At 31.6% G+C, this 24,592-nt stretch overlaps 5 protein-coding genes across 5 annotated transcripts, besides 2 other annotated features; 2 read left to right on the top strand and 3 right to left on the bottom strand.

Annotated features, from left to right (window-relative positions):
- Positions 1-253: 253 nt before the first annotated feature.
- On the bottom strand, positions 254-8,027 carry TVAGG3_0948520 (cilia- and flagella-associated protein 54 family; the record flags this gene model as incomplete). The annotated part of the gene is made up of 1 exon (XM_001321354.1): positions 1,098-8,018. One exon carries the CDS (start codon positions 8,016-8,018, stop codon positions 1,098-1,100), a length of 6,921 nt encoding a protein of 2,306 aa, XP_001321389.1.
- Positions 8,028-10,153: 2,126 nt separating this feature from the next.
- TVAGG3_0948510 (ankyrin repeat protein family) lies at positions 10,154-11,635 on the bottom strand (the record flags this gene model as incomplete). The annotated part of the gene is made up of 1 exon (XM_001321355.1): positions 10,350-11,630. The coding sequence occupies one exon, from the start codon at positions 11,628-11,630 to the stop codon at positions 10,350-10,352; it is 1,281 nt and encodes a 426-aa protein (XP_001321390.1).
- Positions 11,636-11,895: 260 nt separating this feature from the next.
- Positions 11,896-13,006, bottom strand: TVAGG3_0948500 (uncharacterized protein; the record flags this gene model as incomplete). Its single annotated transcript, XM_001321356.1, has 1 exon — positions 11,903-12,721. One exon carries the CDS (start codon positions 12,719-12,721, stop codon positions 11,903-11,905), a length of 819 nt encoding a protein of 272 aa, XP_001321391.1.
- A 2,027-nt stretch (positions 13,007-15,033) lies between these two features.
- TVAGG3_0948490 (ubiquitinyl hydrolase protein) lies at positions 15,034-18,735 on the top strand (the record flags this gene model as incomplete). Its single annotated transcript, XM_001321357.1, has 1 exon — positions 15,077-18,040. One exon carries the CDS (start codon positions 15,077-15,079, stop codon positions 18,038-18,040), a length of 2,964 nt encoding a protein of 987 aa, XP_001321392.1.
- Positions 18,736-19,480: 745 nt separating this feature from the next.
- On the top strand, positions 19,481-21,122 carry TVAGG3_0948480 (ankyrin repeat protein family; the record flags this gene model as incomplete). The annotated part of the gene is made up of 1 exon (XM_001321358.1): positions 19,501-21,051. One exon carries the CDS (start codon positions 19,501-19,503, stop codon positions 21,049-21,051), a length of 1,551 nt encoding a protein of 516 aa, XP_001321393.1.
- A 787-nt stretch (positions 21,123-21,909) lies between these two features.
- Positions 21,910-21,946: a mobile genetic element.
- Positions 21,947-24,392: 2,446 nt separating this feature from the next.
- Positions 24,393-24,430: a mobile genetic element.
- The last annotated feature ends 162 nt before the right edge of the window (positions 24,431-24,592 follow it).

Raw genomic sequence — 24,592 nt, 5'->3', positions numbered from 1 at the left:
CTATGAATTGTAATTCGATTTGAGGGAATAGAAATGGATGAAGCAAAATGTAGTGAACAAAGTGATAAGAGTGAACAAGAAAAAGATACCAATTAAGTCATGGACAATAAAATGATACAGAAAATGAAGATCGAAAAAATGCACATCTAAGGAGAATGTCAATATACACTTGAAGTATGTGGAAAACAAGCGAATCATTGTTATTAAAAGCCCTCGTTATGGATTATGAAGACTAGTTTTCCCAATTAAATATATCTATTTCTCGAACCACATATGAAATATTTTCTTCATGAAAAGTGGAAGTGTACTGTTATTGCTGTGTCACTTTTTTTGAAATATTCTGGAGGAAAAGCTCCAATATTTAAAGAGTTATAGGGGATACAAAATTGCAACCTACAATAATACATATTGGGTTCGAATATTCCACCATAACGTTAGAAACGGCGCGCTATTCAGTACAGATAAAACAATACGGCAAAAGCAAGTATCATTTATTAATCAAACAGATCTTTTTAGCGTATTAGGTTCACTCAATGAGAATTTCTATATAAATAACAAATTTAATTTTTTATATTATCAACCTGACGACTTTCCTAACGATTATTTCTTTTTTAGTCAGAAAAACAATCCATTTACATCGAAAAGCACTTTAGAACTAGAATTTAAACCAGTCATAAATAATTGTGATTTAATTAAAACCATTCACGGAAAATTCACAGGTTTAACACTTTCTGATAAAGATCAGACTTTTATTGATGGCAATAGTTATCCAGGGTGGTGGTATTACGCAATTGGTGCTAGTTCTTTTTGGGGCGATAAAGTTATTCCAGGGGCATGTTGTATTGGAAAAGATCTTACCAAATGCAATGAACTTTGGATTCAATATGATAACGTTTACATTTTTGATTGGCTACCAACAAAGAATTATTGCTCAATCTGCAGATGCAATTCATTTGGTTCCGTGTTTTATTCCATCTTTCTTGCTTTGGGTCTTGAATAATTCTATGATAAAATTCACTCAATAAAATTATTTGGAAATTTTATGAAGGGAAAATAGTAGAGGATATATTTAAAAGAAAAATAATTATCTGAAATGTTTATTGTTTTGCAGAAGGTTGACTCTTTGCAGGAGAGATTTCAGAGTAAAGCCAATCTGTTATCGGCTGAACTTTCTCGTAGATTCCAAACTGAGAATTGAACATCCTTGACAAAGAAGAGCTTACTGCCATGTCTAGATTACTCGGGTGCATCTCTGAAGGCCATCTTGTTCCTCCTTGTGATGAAATAGAAGAGATGATTCTTGAGCTCTTTGAAAGTGCTGCTTGTACTTTATGTATTGTCATCATCCACTTGTTTTCTGCATCTTTCAAGTGGATATTGACATTCTCCTTCGATGTAGTGCTGCTTGTTTCTATCTTCATTTTCTGGTTCTTTTTATTCTTCTTGTCTTTATCAGCATCTTTTTCTTGTTCGCCCTTATCACTTTGTTCACCACGTTTCGCTTCATCCATTTCTAATCCGATTCCCGACAATTCATCGCAAATAGTCCTCAATTCATTTGGTTGGCCGGCTAATATGAATGGAACTAAGCTTCCTTTGTTAATACTTGCGTCAACGACGATTCCCATGAAGAAGAAAACATTTCCTCTGAATGATTGACCACCTTTCTTTCTTGAACTTGATTCAGTCGCTGTGTTACTTGCTGTTGTCATCTGAGCAATTGTTCTTGTAGCTGAAGGAATAGAAACATTTGTTCGAGTTGCCATTGTTTGGTTATCGCTTGTCATCGTGTTTTCTGTCTTTGCAACATTGGCGGAGATAAAATACCATTGGCCTGTGATTTCTCCTTGATCTGGCTGTGCTGCGAAATGAGTATCTACCTTGAATGAAGCACATTGTTCTTCGAAACATCTGAAGAAGAATTGAGTTCTTTCTTCTAATATCGTTGTATCGAAAATTGGAAGAAAAAGCTCAATTACATGAGAATAATAAGCAGCAGCCAATCCTCTTAACGTTGTGTCTTTGTTATCATTAAGAAGTTTAACTGGGCAGCTTGCAGGAGGAACAGTATCTGGTGTTGTCTGGATGATTGATTGGATGAATCTTGCAGCAGATCTAACACTCGTTGACATTTTAAGAGTTGCAAATGTTTGTTCTGCTCTTTTTTCATCATCATTTATCAAACCAGTCAATAAACAAAGATCCAAAGAGCATTGGTTACTCATTGGATGAACGACACAATCAGGATTGGATTTGAACAATGTCATCAACAATCCTTGTATTGATTTAACTGTTTCCAATGGATATTTAGACATCGGATCAACAGCTAATGGATTCAATGGTTGGTTCCAAAATTGGATGCATGTTGGATACTGCGACATGAACGATTTCATTTGAACAGCTGCCGAATTTGCGGTTAAAAGGAAGTTCAAGCCGTGATGGATGAAAGGACAATTAGTTTTCATTGTTTCAATTGCATTTTGGATAATTGCAGCTGAATTTCCTGGATTTCCATAATTTGCTTGAACAACAGCTGACAACAACATCAAACGAACAATAAGATGTGTTCCTCTTATGAATTTGTTTGTTGTTGATGACATTCCGAGCTGATCTGTGTAGAACTTCATGACATCATTGCAAATCGAATCAATTAATAAATTCGGTTGCAATTTGTTCCTCAAATTATGTGGTAACTTCGAGGCACAAACTTCTACAAGTTTCTTGTTGAAACAGAACAATGTAGCTAATTGGCCACATGATAAAATATGTTCTCTATAAAAAGCGGTTACTGGTTTTGAAAGAGCAATTTGAGATAACAAAATTGCAGCTGATTCTGTGTCCGCTTTATGTATCATAACTAATGATTTGATGTAAGGAGAACCAAATTGTTCAGCTGTTGCCAAATCATGGATGTTGAAAGCAGCTTTTCCGATAATTGCCGTTGAAAGTGTTGATAAACCAGTCGGCAAATAAAGTGGTCGATCGGAAATTGATTGAGGAATTTGGTTCAGATCCTTTGCGATTTCTTCTATCTGTTGGATGACTTCTTTAGCAGCTTGTATTGCTCCTTCCCATGACCACATCATCAACTTCAAGTTCGCCAGTTCGAATTTCAACTCCGCTTTGATCAAACTTTGCATTGGATTGAATTCTTTGGCGAGTAAATCAGTGATGATTTGGCTGGCAGATTTAACGGTCATCTCGAATGCGTCAATTGCAGGCATCGATGAAGAAGAAGCCGTTGCATCATTATTGTTGTCTTTTCTTGATGCATGGCCTTTCTTGTGGCTTGCTCTTCTTGCGCTTTGGTTCTGCTTGTTGTCTGTTTGCGACAAACTGCTTTCTGGGTCGTTTGTTTCGTAGAAAGCTTGGAGAATACGACTGACGGCAATTGCGTACTGCGCGGAAATTGGCATTCCATGCATTGCCGCAATTTGTTGGATTGTTGTTGAAGAAGATAATTGTCTGACGCATTCTTGATTCGTTGGGGAATAAACGGGCTCTGTTTCGGAGAACTCGAATCTCTTGAGTGTTGTTGGTGTAGGAATGTATTCCTTTGTCCTTCTTGTTGCTCCGAAATTCGTGGCAACATCAGACATGATTTCAATGGCACTTTTTTGCAAACCGAATTCTGCGCAGATGATTGCACTTGTTATTCTTGTTCTTGCGAGCAACTGAGGGTTCCTTGAGATGAATCTGAAGTAGTGGCGAGCAAATGACAATGGTTTGAACATCTCAAAGTGCATTTCGTAGCTCAACAAACTTGACAAATGGTTTGTAATTGCAATTGTCATGTAATCAGCAGGAACAGGTAATAACAACCTCTGATTTGCATCTAAGCTTGAGAATATGTCAATTCCAGGGATGATCTCACTCGGTTCGTAGCAGGCGAAGTCAATTGATTTCGTTGGATTCAATGGACAACCAGCAAAAAGTGACGAAATTGCATGAGAAGCCAATTTGGAGTATAACATTGCTCTGTTTCTATCAGAGTTCATTGCGAGGAGACTGCAAGTTGCGAAGATGGAAAGGCAGCCACTCCACGAATGCTTCTGATAGAACTTCTCTTCTGTGTCTTCTTGTATTATTTGGTCAACTTTTTCGTAAACTCTGATTGTTCTAAAATGACATTCTAAAGCTTCATTTAATCTTGATGTTGCTTGTTCTTTGTCTCCCATTTCGAACAAGATGAAAGCCAATCTTCTAAGCAATGTGCAGGACATTGATAACCTTTGCTTATGTTGTAATCCAATTGCGAGATCTCCAACGGTTTTAATTGCATTGTTTACATCATTTTCATTCAACAATTTCGTCTGTATTTTATCAAGTAAATCAGATGCTTGATAATAAATGTTTTCTGCTGGTTCTCTTCTTTGTATAACTGTCTGTGCATTGGCAAGTTCTTCAGGAAGTTCCTTGCTATTGATCATCCATAAATTGTTTGTGCATTGTGCATTTAATAAACTGGAATCAATCAAATGCTGTGTAACATTGATATTTCCTCTTAACAAGCATAAGAAAAGTTCTCTAACAAGTGTTTGCGAGGTCTGTTCTTCGAGAGGAATGATCTGGATCAATATATGTGTTGCCATGTCCAAGAATGGCTTCTCTCCGCTCAAAGCTCCACATCCTTGATTTAATTTTCTGGCAAAATCTGTCAAAACATTAATTGAGCTTCGAATTACAGTTGTTTCTCCACATCTTTGAGCCAAAACAATTGCTCTTAGAAGCATTGTTATGATCTGTATGGAGTTATCATTGATTTGTTCTTTCGTTTCTTCGTTTTCTTGGTTTTTCTGGTCTTTTTCTTTCTTTGGTTTCGATTTTGATTTCTTTCCTCTTTCTGTTGTTGCTGCTGTTGATGTCGATGTTGTAGATGATTCTTGTTCTATCATACACATGGCATTCAACATGTTTAACGCACATCTATACTTGTTTGCGTCATTAAACTTCTTCAAATTCTTCATTAAATTGTTGTATTTCATCCAGCAACTTTGGATTTTACTTGCAGCAGCAACAGAAGCGACATCTTCACTACTTCCTTGTGTTGAAGCGTTCTTATCCTTTTTCACAGGTTTCTTCGCTTGCTTTGCTTTAGTTTGTTCCTTTGCTTTTCCTTTTTTGTCCTTTTTGTCATCATCTAAAAGAGTTTTCGCATGTTCTAAAGCAGTGTTTGACCATGAAATTCCTTGTGCAAGTAATCCATCATTATGAGCATTTGCAACTAGATAAGCAGCACTGCAAAGATATCCTGGATCTTGTTTGTACTTGGCAAACAAGTCATCATGAGATTTTTCAGCTGATTGCCTGAATAAATCCGCAGCAGCCAATGGCAAAGATGAATCTTGAATTGAGTTTTCAAGCAAATGATATCTGCTTGCAAACATAATGAAGCTTGATCGCATTGGATTTGGAGGCATTTCAATAATGGAGTTCATCACGAAGACACTTAATTGTTTCTCTTGGTACAAGTTGACGAAAGCATTGTCCAAAGCGAAACTTGCACGAGAAATTATGTCCTGATGAACTTGATCTTTTTGTGTTGATTTGTTCGATTTCAATGCAGTAATAATGAACAACAAAGGATGAATAACCCATCTCGCGTGGTATGAGTTAACTAAGATTGGCTGCAAGATTGTGAACATCTCATAACAAATCTGTAATGTTAACTGCTGGTTGCCAAGAACTTGTGATAATTCCAAAGCAATTTTGTGAAAAGCTGTAGCATGCAATGGTTTGTTTGAGAATAAACGAGCGGCCATGATTAATGCAGTTGAAAAGGCCTGCAAAAGAGGAGCAGGAGAATTAAATGTAAATGGTTTCAAGTAGAAGCGATTGAACGGATTTGAATTCTTAAAGAAAAGTGCCTCATCAGAATTTTGAGGGACATCAGAAAAAGTTGTTAACAAAGTTGATAAACTTTGGTCGAAGGAAATGTTATCTTTGAGTTGGAAAGCTGCTGAAGCGATGTATGACCATATGAGTTCTGTAGACAAATGGTGGCATGTCGTGCAAGTGAATATATCCGTAATTGTATCAATAATCTCATCATTTGCGTCGTAAGCAGCGAAACCAAATGTATAAGAATAATTTGGCTTCAAATTTGTAACGATTAATGGTTCAATTTTATCTTGTTTGATACCTGTACCTTGCAAAGCAGTGTTAGCAAGTGTGAGACCAAACGATGTTGCATTATTTGATTCTTTACCATATAATGCAATTGTTTTTGCATTTTGTTGATTTCCTGTGTAAACAAAAGCAGCTTCATTTCTATTGATGTAAACAATTGGACTTGCAAAAGAAATTTCTTGCTTAATGGCATCGTTTAAGCAATTCCTTGCTTTCTCAAGGAAAACACCTGCTTTCGATGGCCTGAAGAAAGACATTTGGATGTATAAAATTGCTTTTGCCATGTTGTTTGATTTAAATCTCTCCAAAAGCTCATTTTCAACTCCTTCTGAATGATTTGGAGGTTTAAATTGTCTTGTGATTGTTTCATCATAATGCTGCTGTTGTTTAAGAGAAAGCTTACCATATAATTCGCGTGTTTTCTCTCTTTCTTTCTTCATTTCTTCGATTTCGTTTGCAAAATCTTGCTTCGCTGTTTCTGATTCCATTTCCAAACCAAAACTCAATTTTGAACGGAAAAGAATCGTCAAAACATCGACATGCAAACATTCCAACCACTTCTCGAAAAGTATAAAGTTGTTATCGAGTGGTTTACATGGGATTTTGTTCGAAGAAATGATTTTTTCGGATTTTCTGATGGCGAAAATGTCTCGAAAATTCTCAATAACAGAAAGAGCGTCTTCTGAAACTTGCATGGCTTGATCGTAATCCTTTTGGCTATCAAAGTACCAGGCAAGCTTCAAGGCAATTAATGAAACTTGCATTGGACAAGGAGATGGAGAATTTACAAAAATTTTCAATGCACCTCTTAAAGGGAGAACATCGGTGATTTCGCCTTTGGAGTACTTGCGCCAGAGTTGAGATGCAAGGGAATTGTAGAAAACAAGGTCTTCTTGGATGTCTGATTTGGTTAATTTGTATAAGATATTTCCGATCTCGGCCCAGTCGTTATTTTTGAGAGCCATGGCTGTATTTATAACTGGATCATCTGGAAATGTTTCTTTGAGACCTTCAATTGAATCAATTTGGGCTTTGGATTTAAGAAATGCAAATAAAATTCTGTGAAGAAGAGCTGGACCAAAATTGCAATCTGGATTCATCCAAGATTGTGGTAATTGTGAGTATTTTGTTGCAAAATCGTTCTTGGAGCCTTTTGATGAATAAGAATTTGAAATTAATTCGACAACTCTTTTGTTTGGTAGAACAATTTGCTGTGGCGGTGTTTCATCTTTACCTTTGCCTTTTTGAGCTTTAGGAGCCTTTTTATCTTGTCTGTGAGTAGAATTTGAATTATCTAAATTAAGATCTTCTGATGCAGTAAAATGAACAGAAATTAACTCAATAATGTTGAAAACTGATGCATAAAGTTGCTCGTATGTCATCGTTTCTCCTGTGCAAACTGTAATTTGTTCAGATAATCCACTGACATTTTGTTCTTCGAGCTGTTTGTATCCGATCATCTCGTTTTTGAATGTAGTGATGAATGTTTCTGCATCTTTTTCGCGCGTTTCTTGAGTATTTGCAAAAGCCAAACAAATTATTGAGAAAAATTTCATTCTAAGAGGAACATATCGAGATGTAATGAAGATTAGATTCGATGAAACTTCTCTGTAAATATTTAACAATAATTCGAGAATATGATCTGAATATCCTGCAAAAATTAAGCGTTCGCATATTGGGAGGACTGTAATGCACATATTATAGATAATCCAATAATTTTGTTCGTCATTATTTAATTCCTTGATGAGATTGAAAATTTGATTCAAGTTTGAAGAGATTCTTTCGAATGTATCAACAAAGAGGAGATTGGGATCGTATTTGAAATCTCTCTGTATTGTTTCATTGATCTCTTTGAGCTTCTGCGTTGCTTCTCCTGATGCAGAAGTCATAGAATAACGGATTTTTTTCGAACGAAAAAAATAAGCATGTCGCAATTGCCAAAAGGTTGTCTATTTTTGAAGAAATATTGGCCACGTGGGAAATAGTGTAAAGTATTGAATTCAGAGGAAAATTACAAAAATACTCATTTTGAAGGAATTTTGGTCATAAGACATGAATTTATTATAGGTATAAATTACTTGGCTTGATGCATATGTTCTATATCTTTACTTAAATCACATAAATCATCTACATTTGTTAATTTCATAATTTGATTTCTCTTCAAATCTGCTTTCAGATTGAACTTTCAGGAATGTTGCATTAATATGAATATAATTATCAGAAAATATATAATCATATTATGCTCACTGAAGTATTGCCCGTGGGCAATAAAATTTGGGCAATAGTACGTTATGAGATTTTTTGGCTTTTTTGAAATGTTTACATTATTGCCCAGCCTTAAACTTTTTTGGGCAATTGGACGTTATTAAGAATTGCCCACCTGCAATAATCGGTGAAACTTCAGAATTGTGTTAACCTTATGTATGAGATCAATAGCCATCGATAATATAATTCATGAACTCTGTAATTTGAATTAGATGTTCGCATAGATAGCATACTTTGGTAGATATGTCAGACACAATGCCAATAAACATATTTGTAAGGGTTATTTTAAAGGCAAACGAGGATTTTCTAAAAATAATATATAATTTCAAGATTTATCATAAGTTTGACTAATTTCGTATACTTTAAGATCAATTTTGTTGATTTTGAGAAAATTTTGCTACAACAATCATCCTCAATATTATGAATTCTTTCATGAGAATTTAAATAATTCTATATCCATCCTTTTTAAAATGCAAATAAAGTTTATTGTAAATGAGTAAATTTGATTTCCAATAAACTTTATATATAAAAGAGAATGCAAAAAAATTGCAATTTTTTTAGGAACAAGAAGAATATATGAGCTCCATAACATGCCTATTTTAGTTTTTGATTGACCGCGAAATTTGAGCCTTCTAGGCTCAATTTTCGAGGAAAATTTTCCAAAAGTATTGCCCAAAATGCAAAAGAATTGCCCAAACCGACATGCTTAATATTATAAATAATAATATTTCATATATATGAAAAATTATGTCAAAATTTTCCATCATGAGCTTCTATTGGTGCATGTAGCAGACTACGTTGAATTTGGATTAGAACATATAATATTTATTGGGTATTGGAAAATCACTCATCATTAATAGAATTTTAGTTTTCCCTTTATTACAGTCCGGTGGTTTCTCGCGTGTTAAGACCTGGCTGGCGTGTTAACTTTTTTGACATAATCGTACTTTGCTATTTTTCCTTATATTATGAACATACATACTAATATAGTACAAATTATTTACAAACTGTTGTTAATTGACGTAACAAAACATTGATTACATGCAATTTAGTCATAAAGAATGGAAATAAATGGGTATTTAGGAAGAATAACACATGATTAGTGTTTATCCCTTGCTTTTTTCACTATGGTTTATCATAACTTATCGAAATAAATGTGATAATTCTATTATCATCTATTTTTCTGAATAACGCTTACATATTATGAGCACATAGATTGAATAAGAATGTGATATTATTTAAATCTTCTAATTTCCAGATCCAAAAAATTGGATAATATTATACCAACAAATTATCAATTAAACGAATTTGAATGTCATTCATTAACGTTTAAGATAATTTGATATAATCCAACAGCCCCAAAACTGTTTTGTCAGATTTTCAATATCTTAATAAAGGGAAAACTAAAATTCTATTAATGATGAGTGATTTTCTAATCCCCAAAAATATTATGTGTTCTAATCCTAATTCAATATAGTCTGCTACATGCACCATTAGATGCTCATGATGGAAAATTTTGACACAATTTTGCAAATTTATGAAATATTATTATTTATAATATTATCAAATATATTTCCAAAAATGATTCCACGAAAATTTTTGCCAAAGTTCTCAATTTTGAATTTATCGTCTTAACACGCCAGCCAGGTCTTAACACGCGAGAAACCACCGGACTGTATTAAGATATTGAAATTCTGACAAAACAGTTTGGTGGATTATATCAAATTATTTTAAACACCAATTAATGACATACAAATTCTTTTAATTGATAATTCATGGGTATAATATTATTCAATTTTTGAATCTGAAAATTAGAAGATTTAAATAATATCATTTGCATGTATTATATAAATGTTCATAATTTGTAAGCGTTATTCAGAAAAATTCAGTTTATTTATATTAACTTTATCTTTTGCAACAATGGTTGAGAGATAATAACCAAATATATCAAGAAATTATTTTCTTGCAATTGATAATAAATATTCTCTTACTGCTCCTCCCGAATAATAAAGTGCTGTTTTTCCATAATTATCCTTTGCTTCTTTATTAGCTCCAACTGAGATAAGATATTGAACAACGTCAAGTTTACCAGTATATGATGCAATAATGAGTGGAGTATATCCATAATTATCCTTTGCTTCTTTATTAGCTCCAACTGAGATAAGATATTGAACAACTTCAAGATGACCTCCTTTTGATGCCCAAATGAGTGGAGTCCATCCATTATTATCCTTTGCTTCTTTATTAGCTCCAACTGAGATAAGATATTGAACAACTTCAAGATAACCATTTAATGATGCACAAATGAGTGGAGTATTTCCATTATTAGACTTTGCTTCTTTATCAGCTCCAGCTGAGATAAGATATTGAACAACTTCAAGTTTATTATATTCTGATGCCTTAATGAGTGGAGTATCTCCATAATTATCCTTTGCTTCTTTATTAGCTCCAACTGAGATAAGATATTGAACAACTTCAAGTTTACCATATCTTGATGCCCAGTATAGAGCTGTACCACCAAATTTGCTGTTGATTTCTTTGTCACAGCCACATTCAATGAGAGATTTAACAAGTCTCAGATTTCCTTGTGAAGATGCATAATGAAGTACATTTCTACCATAACCATCATCTTGTTTTTTCCAAAGTTCTTCGTCACATGCTTTTTGCATCATTTTTTGATTTCCTTTTTCTGAAATTTCTTCAAAGAATTTGTAGATTTGTTTGAAATTTTTGGAATTTTTAAGTTCGGAAATTTTCGAAAGAAATTCTTTTGGTAAATCGTTTCCTTCTTTCTCTTTGGGTTGAGAGTGAAGAGTTTGCATCTCTTTCTCAACGTTTTCTTTTTCTTTTTGGATCTGATTTAAATCTGCTTGAAGTTTTTCGATTTTATTTGTTGTAATGGATTGATCCTTTTGCAATTGTTCTAAAATGCCAATAATTCCTTCGAAGATTCGCATATTCATGTACTTTTGAACTGATTTAAGTGTTGAAATGGCATCTTGTAAGTTGTTTATTGAAATATTTGCATTTCGAGTGCAAGTATACAACTCATGTGCTGAAATGACAGAATGAGATTGCTGAAGAAGAGAATTGAACTCATCAGGTGTTAAATTCGCGAATTTCATGATTGATTCGATATCTTCTACTTCGAATGTACTGAAGAGATTATCCGCTTCAATATAATCTTTGATATGTGAGCCAATATATTCGTAGTTCAGAACAATTTCCTGACTCATTAAAATTTGTAAAGTTTTTTTTTGACTTAAGGGTGTGCTAAAGACCAAACTTCCTCTATCGTTCATCTTTGAATATTGAAAAAGATCATATATTTCCTTTATTTCAATTCTATTTTATTTAATAGAAACATTTTGATCTTATTTACATGTCCCCGATGTAATTTATCTAAACTATATCTTTAATACTTCTTAATCAGGAAAATAGATAAAGATTATAAAATAGATAACGAAATGAAAAATTTACAAACAAAAATAAAAAATAATTAAAACAATCACTTATTAGTACCAGCAGTACTAGGTTTTGATGAGTTTTCTTTAGCACTGGCAGCCTGTTCTGCCTTTTCTCTCTGTAATCTTTGTCTTTCCAACTTTCCTCTAAATGTTTTCTGTATAATAATTGCAGCTTCTTTTTCTACGTTATATGGTTGCTGCAATTCTTGGATCCTTCTTTTCTCTTCATGCTTATGCTGTTTAATTGTATTAATAATAGATTTATATTTTTTAACAATGATCTGATCTTCATCCAAATCCTTACCACCGCCCATTAGCTTATTAAGAACGCTTCTTAACTCATCAAAATCTCTGTGATCATGACATAATCTCAATCTCATCTTTAAAATGAGTAAAATTCGCTCTTGAGCAAGCGCTTGGCTAACTAGTTTAGTATTTTCTCTTATTAATTCTGTCTGCTGATTTTCTTTATTTGAAAATTGAATTCCTCTGAGATTAAGCAAGTCTTTTTCTTCATGATCTTCTTGGCGGAATGTATTAACGTTTTCCTCATACATCTTTAGTCTGTTAGATCGTTCTTGCAATTTATAACTGAATTGGTCAAGTGTACTTTGAAAATCCGAAAATAAGTCTCTTCTTTGTGAAGAACTTGTCATCGCTCCTGTAAGTAATGTATATTCTCGTTTTGTTTTTGCTAGCTTTGCTTCTAATCTTTTAATTTGGTCTTCCATTTCAGCAATTTTATCTTTGGAAGTCATTGTTGTTGATGCGCGTGTTTTTGGTTTCTTATGCAATCCATTCACTGCCTGAGACTTGGGAGTTATGACTCTAGCAGTTCCTTTGAGTAATTTTGTATTCATTTTCTAAAAAAACGAATTTTTAATAGTTTACTCCAACCAAATTGTCTGTATCGTCATACAAGATTCAAATGCAAGGAGATTCTTTGAACAAAACTTTTGGCTAATCATTACAATAAGCATACTCTCCTATTGCTACCAATTATATATATAAAACTTCATTGTGTTAACTTGTACATTTATCTGGTTTTTATTTAATATGTGCCTTGTCGGATCCTCAGATGTCCCACTAGCAATATCCTTACCGTTTGAAGAATCAAATGTGTTAAACAAATGTTCACAAACATCTTGTTTGGTAATAATTTCTCGGGTTAAGATTGCTTTGACATTTTGACTCATAGCAATGAGCTTAAGCTCAAAAAATGAAAAAATCAGTCTTCGAGATTTCAGAAAAAGAAAGAAAATCATACGTAGAAACATTATTTATTTGCTCCATGCGAAGATCACATTTTTTGTGAGTGGGGGTACTTCTTATTTTGCTGCAAAATGGAAGTTGGCAAATCTCTTTCATTGACGTTTGCACCATATGAAAGATGAAAAATTCTGTGATTTCTTTATTATCTGAAAGATTCAAATAAAGATTTGTGATCTATAGTGTGAAGATATAAACTTACCAAGATTCTATAGTCCAAAATCAAATATAAATTTTTTCACCAAAAGATTTTGCTATCCCAAATGATATCCGACAAGGGGGGGACTCATTTTTTAGACCAAAAAAGTGGCACCTGAGTATATTGTTTCTGCTTTATCTGATCATTGAAACGGAATTGAACCACGTTATTAGTATGAAACAATGATATACTAGGGACTAAAGAATATTAATATTACAAAAAACCCAATTATTCGATGTTCTTGCATTAAAGTTGATACCTTTATTTTTTCGAAATATTACAACAGTAGCAACCTTACGTATTACCAATGATAGCCAAAGTACTATTTTGGCATAAAAAATTTAAAACGATATTAAAACAACAGATTGACTACTCATTTTGGTATAGTATCATGCATACTACCAGGTGATAAAATCTCAAATATCTTAGTTTAACTTCCGTTTGATTATGAGATACAGATCTAATGTTGCTTGTTTTGTAGCCACAGCCACTAACTGATAACATTATTATGATAAGAAGACTAGATGTGCGAGTTTAATATACATTTGATTCAGATTTATTATCGAAAATCAAATCACAATATATATCTTGAACTCATCTGTGAATAAAATCATGATATTATTGATTTTTTTCTAGACTTTTACAATATTTTCTAAACATGTGAAGATAATCCTTAATTTGAACCAGAAATAATTTTAAATTACTAACAATGGATGGTTATCTATATATAATAATATATTATTTTTGATAGTAAACTATGGCTGATTTATGGTTTAGGAATATATACTTCTTTTCTATATCTTTGAAAAATAGTTATATGAATTGGCTGTATAATTGATATATTTTAGTAGAAAAATTATAGAATAACAAAAATAAAAAGGTTTTATCGATTTGTAACACAATGAAAATGGTTTATTTCTCTCTAAATTATAAATTTTCAAAAAAATTAACCTCATTTTTCCAAAAAAAAATCGAGAATTGAAAAAAATGTTATCATTTTCTTGAAAATTGCTTAGGCTTTTTCTAAAATGGAAAAAATTTGGAGAAATTCACCAAGGAGAACTTCATTCTAGGTATCCAAAGCAATTGCTATCAGTCAAAAAACCCTCGAAAATTTTAAATATTGATATCGATTTTCATCAATCACTTAAAATCGATTGTTTGCAGTCGATGTTATCACATATTATTAAATTTTAATATATTTGAACATATTACAAATCGTTTTTGAAACTTATCAACATTTCGCGCAATTTAACAATACTCTAACTCTCATACACAGTTACCATTACTACAGTCTCATTTTAAGAAGAAATAATTAATAAAATCTAAGATCGAACGATTTATTTACCCAATTCGAATAATATTTTTAATTATAAATCCTTATTTGTGCATGTTTTATATACGTGTGTAGAAAGAAAAACGAATAAAGTGTTGCTTCAAAAAAATACCTGAAAGCACTCTAATCAATAAACAATTTACTTTTTTACCATCGAATTTTGCTCGTCTTGAGCCATATTTTTCGTTTAATTTTCATAATACGATAAAACATACGGGTTATCAAGTAAGATATGGGTGTTTTAGAAGATCATAATATATCTCGAAATCAAACGAAAGCCATTCTATGAGTCCATACACACTATTACTATACTTCATATGTCAAGCATAATGGGAACAATTTTAGTCGATACCTTTGTTGTCGACGAAGTTCCCCCCTTTATCCGACTAGAGTTGGCAATTTTTTTTTTCCATGTTCGATGGTTTTCAAGATTTAATAAAAAATATATGGTCTGCTGTCAGATCTAATTCAGACACATCCCAATACGAGTACGACATTCAAAAACTTTTCACATCTTTTGTTGTAAATGAAAATTCAAACGTTTCAGCTGAAAAATTTCCAACTGGAGCCATTCCAGATGTCGAGAATATTGTCACATCCACAAATTCTACTAAAAGAATACGTTTATGCTTGATTTTGATACTTTATAAAGTTTATATCGAAATCAAGTCAGAATCCACTTCAAACAAGATATTAAATATTCTTAAAAGAAGCGTGCAAATCTCATTCAAGGAAAACAAAGTTATAAATATTTTTGTTTTAATTTCTACGAAATATTACGAAAATCCTTTGTATTTGGCAAAATACCTAGCATTTATCCAAATGTTAAACCAGTGCTCATTATTTAAGCCCCAATTCCCTAAAGTTCGATCAATAAACGTCAATATTGAGTTTAATGGAGTTATTAAATCAATTTCAATCTTTGATAAATGGGGACCCGATCAAATTAAGCAACTTGCTAAAGATTTGTTCGGAATCAAAGGTGAAGTTAAAATTGATTCAAATTGTCAGATTCAAAAGAACCAAATCATCAAAATTACAGCTACCAGCAATGACGATTTCTCAACCTCACCGAAGATACCAGTTGTTTGCCAGCACAAGGACGAGAAAAGGATTATTTCCACAATTACAGGTACATCGATCAAAACATTGATTTCCATCATCAACCACTCATTCAGCAAAATTATATCATCTCCCTGCCGCTATTACGTTCATGGAAATAAAACTTTTGATATTTCCACGAAATCCGACGTAAATGAGCTATCACTTCAGAGGGGAGATGTCATTGAGATCACAAAACTCATCAATTTCGATGATGATTCCAACATGTACAACTTGTATAAGAAATTATTTGCAATTGCTGATGGAGAAGATCCGAAATTGGCTGCTCTTGCCAAAGATATTTACAAGAAGCTTCCTGTTAACCCGATTTGGAAGTCTCAATTATATGATGTACAATCTTTGACTTTTACTTTCAAAGACAGACCAATTTCGGAGCAAGAATTCATTCTCGAGCAGATTATGAATGAAGAAATGCTCCGAAATAACTTCTGTAATTACAGAGGATACGACCGAGTCGTAGATCTTTACTTACGGAAAGGAAAACTGACAAACCAGATCCGTCAATTTCTTGAATGCGGAAATTTCGTCTACTACAAGCTCCAGGATGTACTTTTCAACTTGTACCAAGAGAAAGAATTTCCGTTAGCCGGAAAACTTCTTAAAATAGCTCACGAGGGCAATGATATCGTTAGACACTACCTTCCTGACCCAGATAGAATCAAAATCATCATAAAGAACCTCGGAAAAAACGAACAATCAAATTTCATTTCAACTTTCTCTGACTACAAGAACGAAATGGCCTATTTCAAAGAGGTATGTGGTGAAAGTCAGAACGATTCCTTCAACGATCAGTTCTTAGCTTCACAATTTCAAGAATTTGTTTCAAGCGAAGACGCAAAGCAGTTTTTCCAAGGTATTATCAGCAAAAAGAGTTATTCCAAGCTCGAAATGCTTTGTTTGGACAACAGAAATGTCGCTTTAACATATATAGATAATATTGTCCTTCCTTTGTTCACAAACAGCGACCAAAAAGCCGTAAATTCCGGTCAAAAGATCTTTTCCAGCTTAGTTGATGGATTACGCGACCAAGATACCATAATTTCCGTATTACAAGGAATATCAAGGTTTATTTCGAACTCAGCTCGCTCAAAACAGAATCTTTACAAGGAAGATCCAAATGCAGAGACCGATTTCTTCTTGAAATTCCCGATTGAAACTATTTTCCGTCATATTTCGGATAAAAAGTTCTTAAACCAGAAAACATATAATGCCTTGATCGATATACTGAGTACCTATCACGAAAACTACCAAAAATTCGATGGGAACAGCTTATCTATTTCTAATTGTTTAATTGAGTTCCCTAAAGAACTAATTTTCCCAGAAGATTTCCACAACGTAGAAGAAGAACCAGAAGAGGAAGAAGAAGACCCTTACGATAGTTTCAATGATGATTCCGATGACGATGACAAGAAATCCGAAGTAAATCTCCTTGACAAAGCAATGATAAGTGTTGCTTATTGTAACAATTACATGAAAGCTTTAATTTCAAGCATCGTTGTCAAGATTCGACGAAATACCAATAAAATCGAGAATTTCAAGAAACTTCATTTCGTAAGGAACGGATTACTTGATGCTGTTCTCCATAATGAAAACAGGAACTTTATTGAACAAGCAGAAATGATTGATGATAAAAGTTTCCAGAAAATTGTTCAAGTCTTCAAAATGGACATTTCTTCTGAAGAAAATCAGAAGAAAGTTTTTGAAATTTGTAGTAAACTCGGTTGTGATTCGAGTATGAGCAAGAATGATCTTCCTTTCCTTATTATTAAGTGTCTTTCAATGAAAGAAAAAGATGATAACAATGATGAATTAATTATCAATGTTTTCAAATCAGTTTTCAACAACATTCCTGTTCCTACAAAATCAAATAATATAAGTGAAGCAGAAATTCTGTGTGTAAATATCGTCAAATCATACATTAATGAATGGTTTGAGTCGAAATCCCTCGAAAACATTGTGATTAAGACTGCATACTTGTACAGATGCATTCATGACCTCCAGAAGAAATGTGTTGAAAGATTTACTGATCAAATCGTCAACTACATCGCAGAAACTATTTTGTCTGACAATACTGAGAACAGAGATCAGACACAGAGATACTTCGAAAGATTCGCACTGACAATTAAACTTTCTTTCGAAATTAAGCAGGAAAACAGACAGAAATACGCACCTTTACTCATGAAAATAAGTGAGCACATAACAAATGAAAGACACAGAGATAATTTCAAAGGAATTTTACCAAAAATTGAGTAAAATATCATTTTTATTATTATTTTGTTTAGTTTTTCATTTTTATTAATATATAGTATCCTTACTATCCTACAGTAATATCATTCCAAAAAATATCAGAAAGGCACGTAGACCCCAAATTCCAAAAAAAAATTAAATGGTACATTTATCACTTATATGAATCTAATGGAAGCTTCAGATATGTCTGAAATTAAGTTTTCTTATACCGTTCTCTCCGACGCTTCCATTAAAATAAGACGATAGCAAATTGATTAGGCGCAAAAGATATGAAAACGAGTTTACCTTAAGCTTTATATTCAACTCTATTGTGATTACTCTCACACATTTGCATATATGTTGATCAGAGGTATAAGTTAAAGCAGCTCCAATGCATATACTTGATTTAATTCATTTGTAGTACATTTTGATGCTTTTCAATCCTTCTTCTTTATAATTCATTGACACTGTTATCTTTTTTTACTGTCTTTGACGATTTGATTATCAAAACTTATGACTCACCCAAAGATGAACGATAGAGGAAGTTTGGTCTTTAGCGCACCCTTAAGGGGGTAAGTTTGAATAGTTTACGTTTTTTGTAAAAAATTCGAGTTTTCTTGATACTGCGGAAATATTTTTGGATTCTGGTAAAGGAAATTTATACGGCCTTAGCCAAGGCACATATCCGAGTTATGGAGAGCTTTATTGCACTTCCAATCTTTAAATAAATACTTTTCTATTTTTTGTATTAAATCTCTATCTAGTCCTTCATTTTTGAGTTTATTGACATAAGACATTCGTATCAGTGATCTATAAGTGAATCATAACCAACGTATCAGAGTACTTTTTTGAATCTCGAGTTAACTGTTAATTATATATTATATAATTTCCCTTATTTTCACAGATATCTGAATAAACACAAATATAATATAATATTCTTTATTGGAAATATAATGGCTAACATATATGTCTTTCTCAAATCATTCTCTCTATTATTCATAAAAATAGCAAACTTGCTAGGAAAACTCTATGTAGTCCTTCAATTTTAGATATAGAGCGATATCCATATAGATTATAATATATCCCGAAAATCTTAACAATCGTATCAGACCAAATTTTTTATATAAGATATTATTGTCGAGATCAATTCAATTTTTTTATCCAGGTTTCAAAGATTTGAGTGGATTGTCAAAAATTTGATCTCTAAATTATTCATTTTAAAGCATATGAGCATTAATTTTTCATTATAAAATAGTATTTTAAATGTATTTCACAGTAGTTAAATAAAATATTAAAATATTCATATAATAAATTATTCCAATTTTATTCACTGTAGATATAATAAGATTTGTATGCGTCCATTGAGTCTACCTATACAAAAAATGTTCGCTGAAAATACATATTTATTTCATTAGAAGGTATTTTTGGCTTTTTGTAAACTATTCAAACTTACCCCCTTAAGTCAAAAAAAAACTTTACAAATTTTAATGAGTCAGGAAATTGTTCTGAACTACGAATATATTGGCTCACATATCAAAGATTATATTGAAGCGGATAATCTCTTCAGTACATTCGAAGTAGAAGATATCGAATCAATCATGAAATTCGCGAAATTAACACCTGATGACTTCAATTCTCTTCTTGTGCAATCTCGTTCTGTCATTTCAGAACGCAAATTGTATGCCTGCACTCGAAATGCAAATATTTCAATAAACAACATACAAGATGCCATTTCAACACTTAAATCAGTTCAAAAGTACATGAATATGCGAATCTTCGAAGGAATTATTGGCATTTTACAACAATTACAAAAGGATCAATCCATTACAACAAATAAAATCGAAAAACTTCAAGCAGATTTAAAACAGATCCAAAAAGAAAAAGAAAACGTTGAGAAAGAGATGCAAACTCTTCACTCTCAACTAAAAGAGAAAGAAGGAAACGATTTACCAAAAGAATTTCTTTCGAAAATTTCCGAACTTAAAAATTCTGAAGATTTCTATCAAATCTACAAATTCTTTGAAGAAATTTCAGAAAAAGGAAATCAAAAAATGATGCAAAAAGCATGTGAAGAAGAACTTTGGAAAAAACAAGATGATGATGGTTATGGTAGAAATGTACTTCATTATGCATCTTCACAAGGAAATCTGAAACTTGTTAAATCTCTCATTGAATGTGGCTGTGACAAAGAAATCGACAGCAAAGATGGTAGTACAGCTCTATACTGGGCATCAAGATATGGTAAACTTGAAGTTGTTCAATATCTTATCTCAGTTGGAGCTAATAAAGAAGCAAAGACTAATGATGGACGTACTCCACTCAGTTGGGCATCAAGAGAAGGTCATCTTGAAGTTGTTCAATATCTTATCTCAGTTGGAGCTGATAAAGAAGCAAAGGATAAATATGGAAATACTCCACTCATTCGGGCATCATATAGTGGTTATCTTGAAGTTGTTCAATATCTTATCTCAGTTGGAGCTAATAAAGAAGCAAAGTCTAATGATGGACGTACTCCACTCATTTGTGCATCATATAGTGGTTATCTTGAAGTTGTTAAATATCTTATCTCAGTTGGAGCTAATAAAGAAGCAAAGGATAATGGTGGACGTACTCCACTCATTTGGGCATCAGAAGAAGGTCATCTTGAAGTTGTTCAATATCTTATCTCAGTTGGAGCTAATAAAGAAGCAAAGGATAATGATGGAGATACTCCACTCATTTATGCATCAAGATATGGTCAACTTGAAGTTGTTCAATATCTTATCTCAGTTGGAGCTAATAAAGAAGCAAAGGATAAATATGGATATACTCCACTCATTTGGGCATCAATTTATGGTTATCTTGAAGTTGTTCAATATCTTATCTCAGTTGGAGCTAATAAAGAAGCAAAGGATAATCATGGATGGACTCCACTCATTTGTGCATCAGAATATAATAAACTTGAAGTTGTTCAATATCTTATCTCAGTTGGAGCTAATAAAGAAGCAAAGGATAATTATGGAAAAACAGCACTTTATTATTCGGGAGGAGCAGTATGAGAATATTTATTATCAATTGCAAGAAAATATAGTGGTCTCAAAAATAGATTTCAGAACCTTTTCAAATAATTTGAGAACTTAATTATAAAAATTTAAAAATAAAAATTCTCTGAAATTTTAGAATCTATATTTATACAATGTCCTTATGTTAATCTACATGTTATTGATAAGCAAATATTGTTTAATAGTTAAATTTGATAAATATCGTTATCTGATGGAATTTGATATATTATTGAGTATATTTTGATGAAATATAATGAATATATCGGTCCACATTAGCTGTAAATAGGATTTGTCTCACACTGATTGAGTAATACCTCTATGATTTGTTAGATAGTGACGATATTAGAATGTATCATTCCTTTCTTGGCACCTGTTTGAAATTTATAAGGTCCACTTTAAGTATTAGCAAATGCCATATAATTGGCTGAATAATACATATGATTTTTTTTGAAAATAAATTAAATTTGAAGAACTCGAATTATTCTTTAGAAATAATAAATTTCATGATGAGTATAAATTAAACACAATGTTTAATTTTAATTTTGAAAAATGCCCGTTTAAAATTTTTATTATTCCCAAGTCATCAGCAAAATGTATTATTAGTTTAAAATCTACTGATAGAACTCAAAAGGTAGAAACTGTAATGCTTGCTGCGCATGCTCCCTGATTTTCCGTTGATTTCTCTCCAAATTATTTCAATAAATTAGCAACAACTTACTAAAACTCATGGAAGAAGCTGGAAATCATTAAAATGTTACTTTTAAAAGTTGGCTTTAACATGAATTGCTATAGCTCCTTATTAAAAAAAATTCAATTTTCTATATAAAAAATTAGAAGAAGAAATTATTAAAACTGTAATAAACAGAAATTCATCAAAAGTGACAGCTCTCAATTTTTTGACATTTGTAAATTCTAAATTGAATGAGAAAAATGAAATAATACTAAGCATAATACAATATTCTAGATTTAATTATAATTAGGAAAAAGTTGGTTTTGAGAGTACTTTTCATAGGCATATAGAATGAAATCTTCTGAAAAATAATATCACATAAACTCATATTATTTTCTAATATATAACTATTTTATATAAAAATCAAATTCAATGATCTTAAAAGCGAAGGATAAACCTCAAAATTTACGAATATAATGAGTGGGAATATAATGCTTATCTATCATAAAACTATATGAAATATTAATTTTTGCTTTACGCCTAATTTTTGACGACAATTAGCAAAAAATGTTAAATGTTAACACTCAGTCCATTTGAATATGAAAAATAAAATTGACTTTGATTAAATGTTTTTATTTATCATGCAATTCTTCTTGCGACCAAAGATTTGAATAAAATTTCAAAAAATAAGATAGCTTAAAAAATAATATACGGTAGTGTTTACTAATAGATGAATAGTATATAAATTCTATTAAAATGGATTTGATCCAAAAAAATATATAAAATTTGATCATAAATAAAATCGTTTTAAATTACTTCTTCATTTAAATTACCCAGATTTTCCTTACTTTTACCACTCCCCATGTAATTTCTGGGGAAAACGATAATTCATTTTTTTTATGGATGAATAGATCGTTTTCCTAGAAAGGACCTCATATCTCTGGCTAAAAAGAGTGTCAGATCCTAAATAGATTATTGATCTAGTGTACAAATCCAATAAAAAGCCTATTTTTTTGGCTTTTTTGGTGCTCATTTTTTCGAAGATCTACATGAATATGGGGAAACCATCGGATTTTTTTTGTTAACCCACATCTTCATGTAGTCTGGACTATCTTTCCTCGAAGGACCTCTTTACGGGTGTAAAAACTCATAAAGTTCTCAAAAGATTCATTCTCGATCTCCATGCTGAAAGAATTTACAATAAAAAAGAGATCTACGCATCAAACTACAGCCATAAATGAACTGAACCCCTAAAGCTCAGCTCTTAGTTTATCAAAAACGTCGAAATCCTTCTCATTGCAATCAAATTTTCTCAATAACTCATAAGAAAAATCGAATTTTGATTAAGCCGATGTTATAGGTATCACAAATACTACAAACTTGAGCAATATCGAAATTGCCAGCAAAAGTTTGAAATTGCATTGCTCATATTTGTTTTGTAAACTAAAAATCTGCTTATATTATTCATTAATTTTTTATATATTATTCATATACTTTAATAAAAACAATACTATTTCACCTTAAAAATGAATTTCATAAGTCAATATTATTTTTTTGAAAATGTATCAATTTTCGATTAAAACAACATGAGAATAAAATTTACGCAAAATTATTTTAAAAAATGGTTTTAAAAATTTACAATTGATTAAGAATAAGATTGCAAGAAGTTTTGAAGTTTAATTTTAAGAAAAAAAATTCGGATATTATTCATGGATCTAAGTAATCTGATATTTGAGTATCGGCACTATGCATAAAACATATATTTATAGTTTTTTGGATTTTTATGATTTTAAATATATTCAAATTTGGCAATCCAATAGATTTTTAAAAAATAGGTAAATAAAAATAGATTACATATGCAGCAGATTTAGAACATGAAACAAATCTTATAGTGACCCAAAAAAAAATTCATGATCCAAAAAAGAAAAAAATTGGCTAAATGGGAATCAAACCTTGGCATAATGAATCATTATGTAGGATGTTTCCACTACACCGGCAGTTCGAAAAATACCCTTGGTGGGTCTATTTAATAGCTACTCCAAACGATAGGCGGTGTCCCCAGCTTTAGAGGGGTGGTAAAAGTAAGGAAAATCTGGGTATAACAATTATTTTTGGTTTTATATTTTTTTGGATCAAATCCATTTTAATAGAATTTATATACTATTCATCTATTAGTAAACACTACCGTATATTATTTTTTAAGCTATCTTATTTTTTGAAATTTTATTCAAATCTTTGGTCGCAAGAAGAATTGCATGATAAATAAAAACATTTAATCAAAGTCAATTTTATTTTTCATATTCAAATGGACTGAGTGTTAACATTTAACATTTTTTGCTAATTGTCGTCAAAAATTAGGCGTAAAGCAAAAATTAATATTTCATATAGTTTTATGATAGATAAGCATTATATTCCCACTCATTATATTCGTAAATTTTGAGGTTTATCCTTCGCTTTTAAGATCATTGAATTTGATTTTTATATAAAATAGTTATATATTAGAAAATAATATGAGTTTATGTGATATTATTTTTCAGAAGATTTTGTGTTCTTCTTCAAAATTTTATTTTTTTTATTAAAAAGAATCATTACAAAATATACATTTACTTTAATTAATATTTAAAAACGTGCTCTATCAAAAGTTCCAAAAATTCAATATTTTAGCTTTTCTGAGCTGTCACTTTTGATGAATTTCTGTTTCCAACAAAACTAGATTCTCATTACAGAATCATTACATAATACTATCTTGGAATTGGATTTTCTATACCTTAAAAGTAAACCATTCAAATATATCTAAACGTATATTTTTTTTCTGAACAGACGTTAAGGAATTGAGAGTCACAAAAATAGGATCGGCGTTTGGTCGGA

The sequence above is a fragment of the Trichomonas vaginalis genome, chromosome I (genome assembly GCF_026262505.1).
Source record: "Trichomonas vaginalis G3 chromosome I, whole genome shotgun sequence".
In the NCBI taxonomy this organism is placed as follows: Eukaryota; Parabasalia; order Trichomonadida; family Trichomonadidae; genus Trichomonas; species Trichomonas vaginalis.
This window is presented reverse-complemented; position numbering and strand designations above follow the sequence as displayed.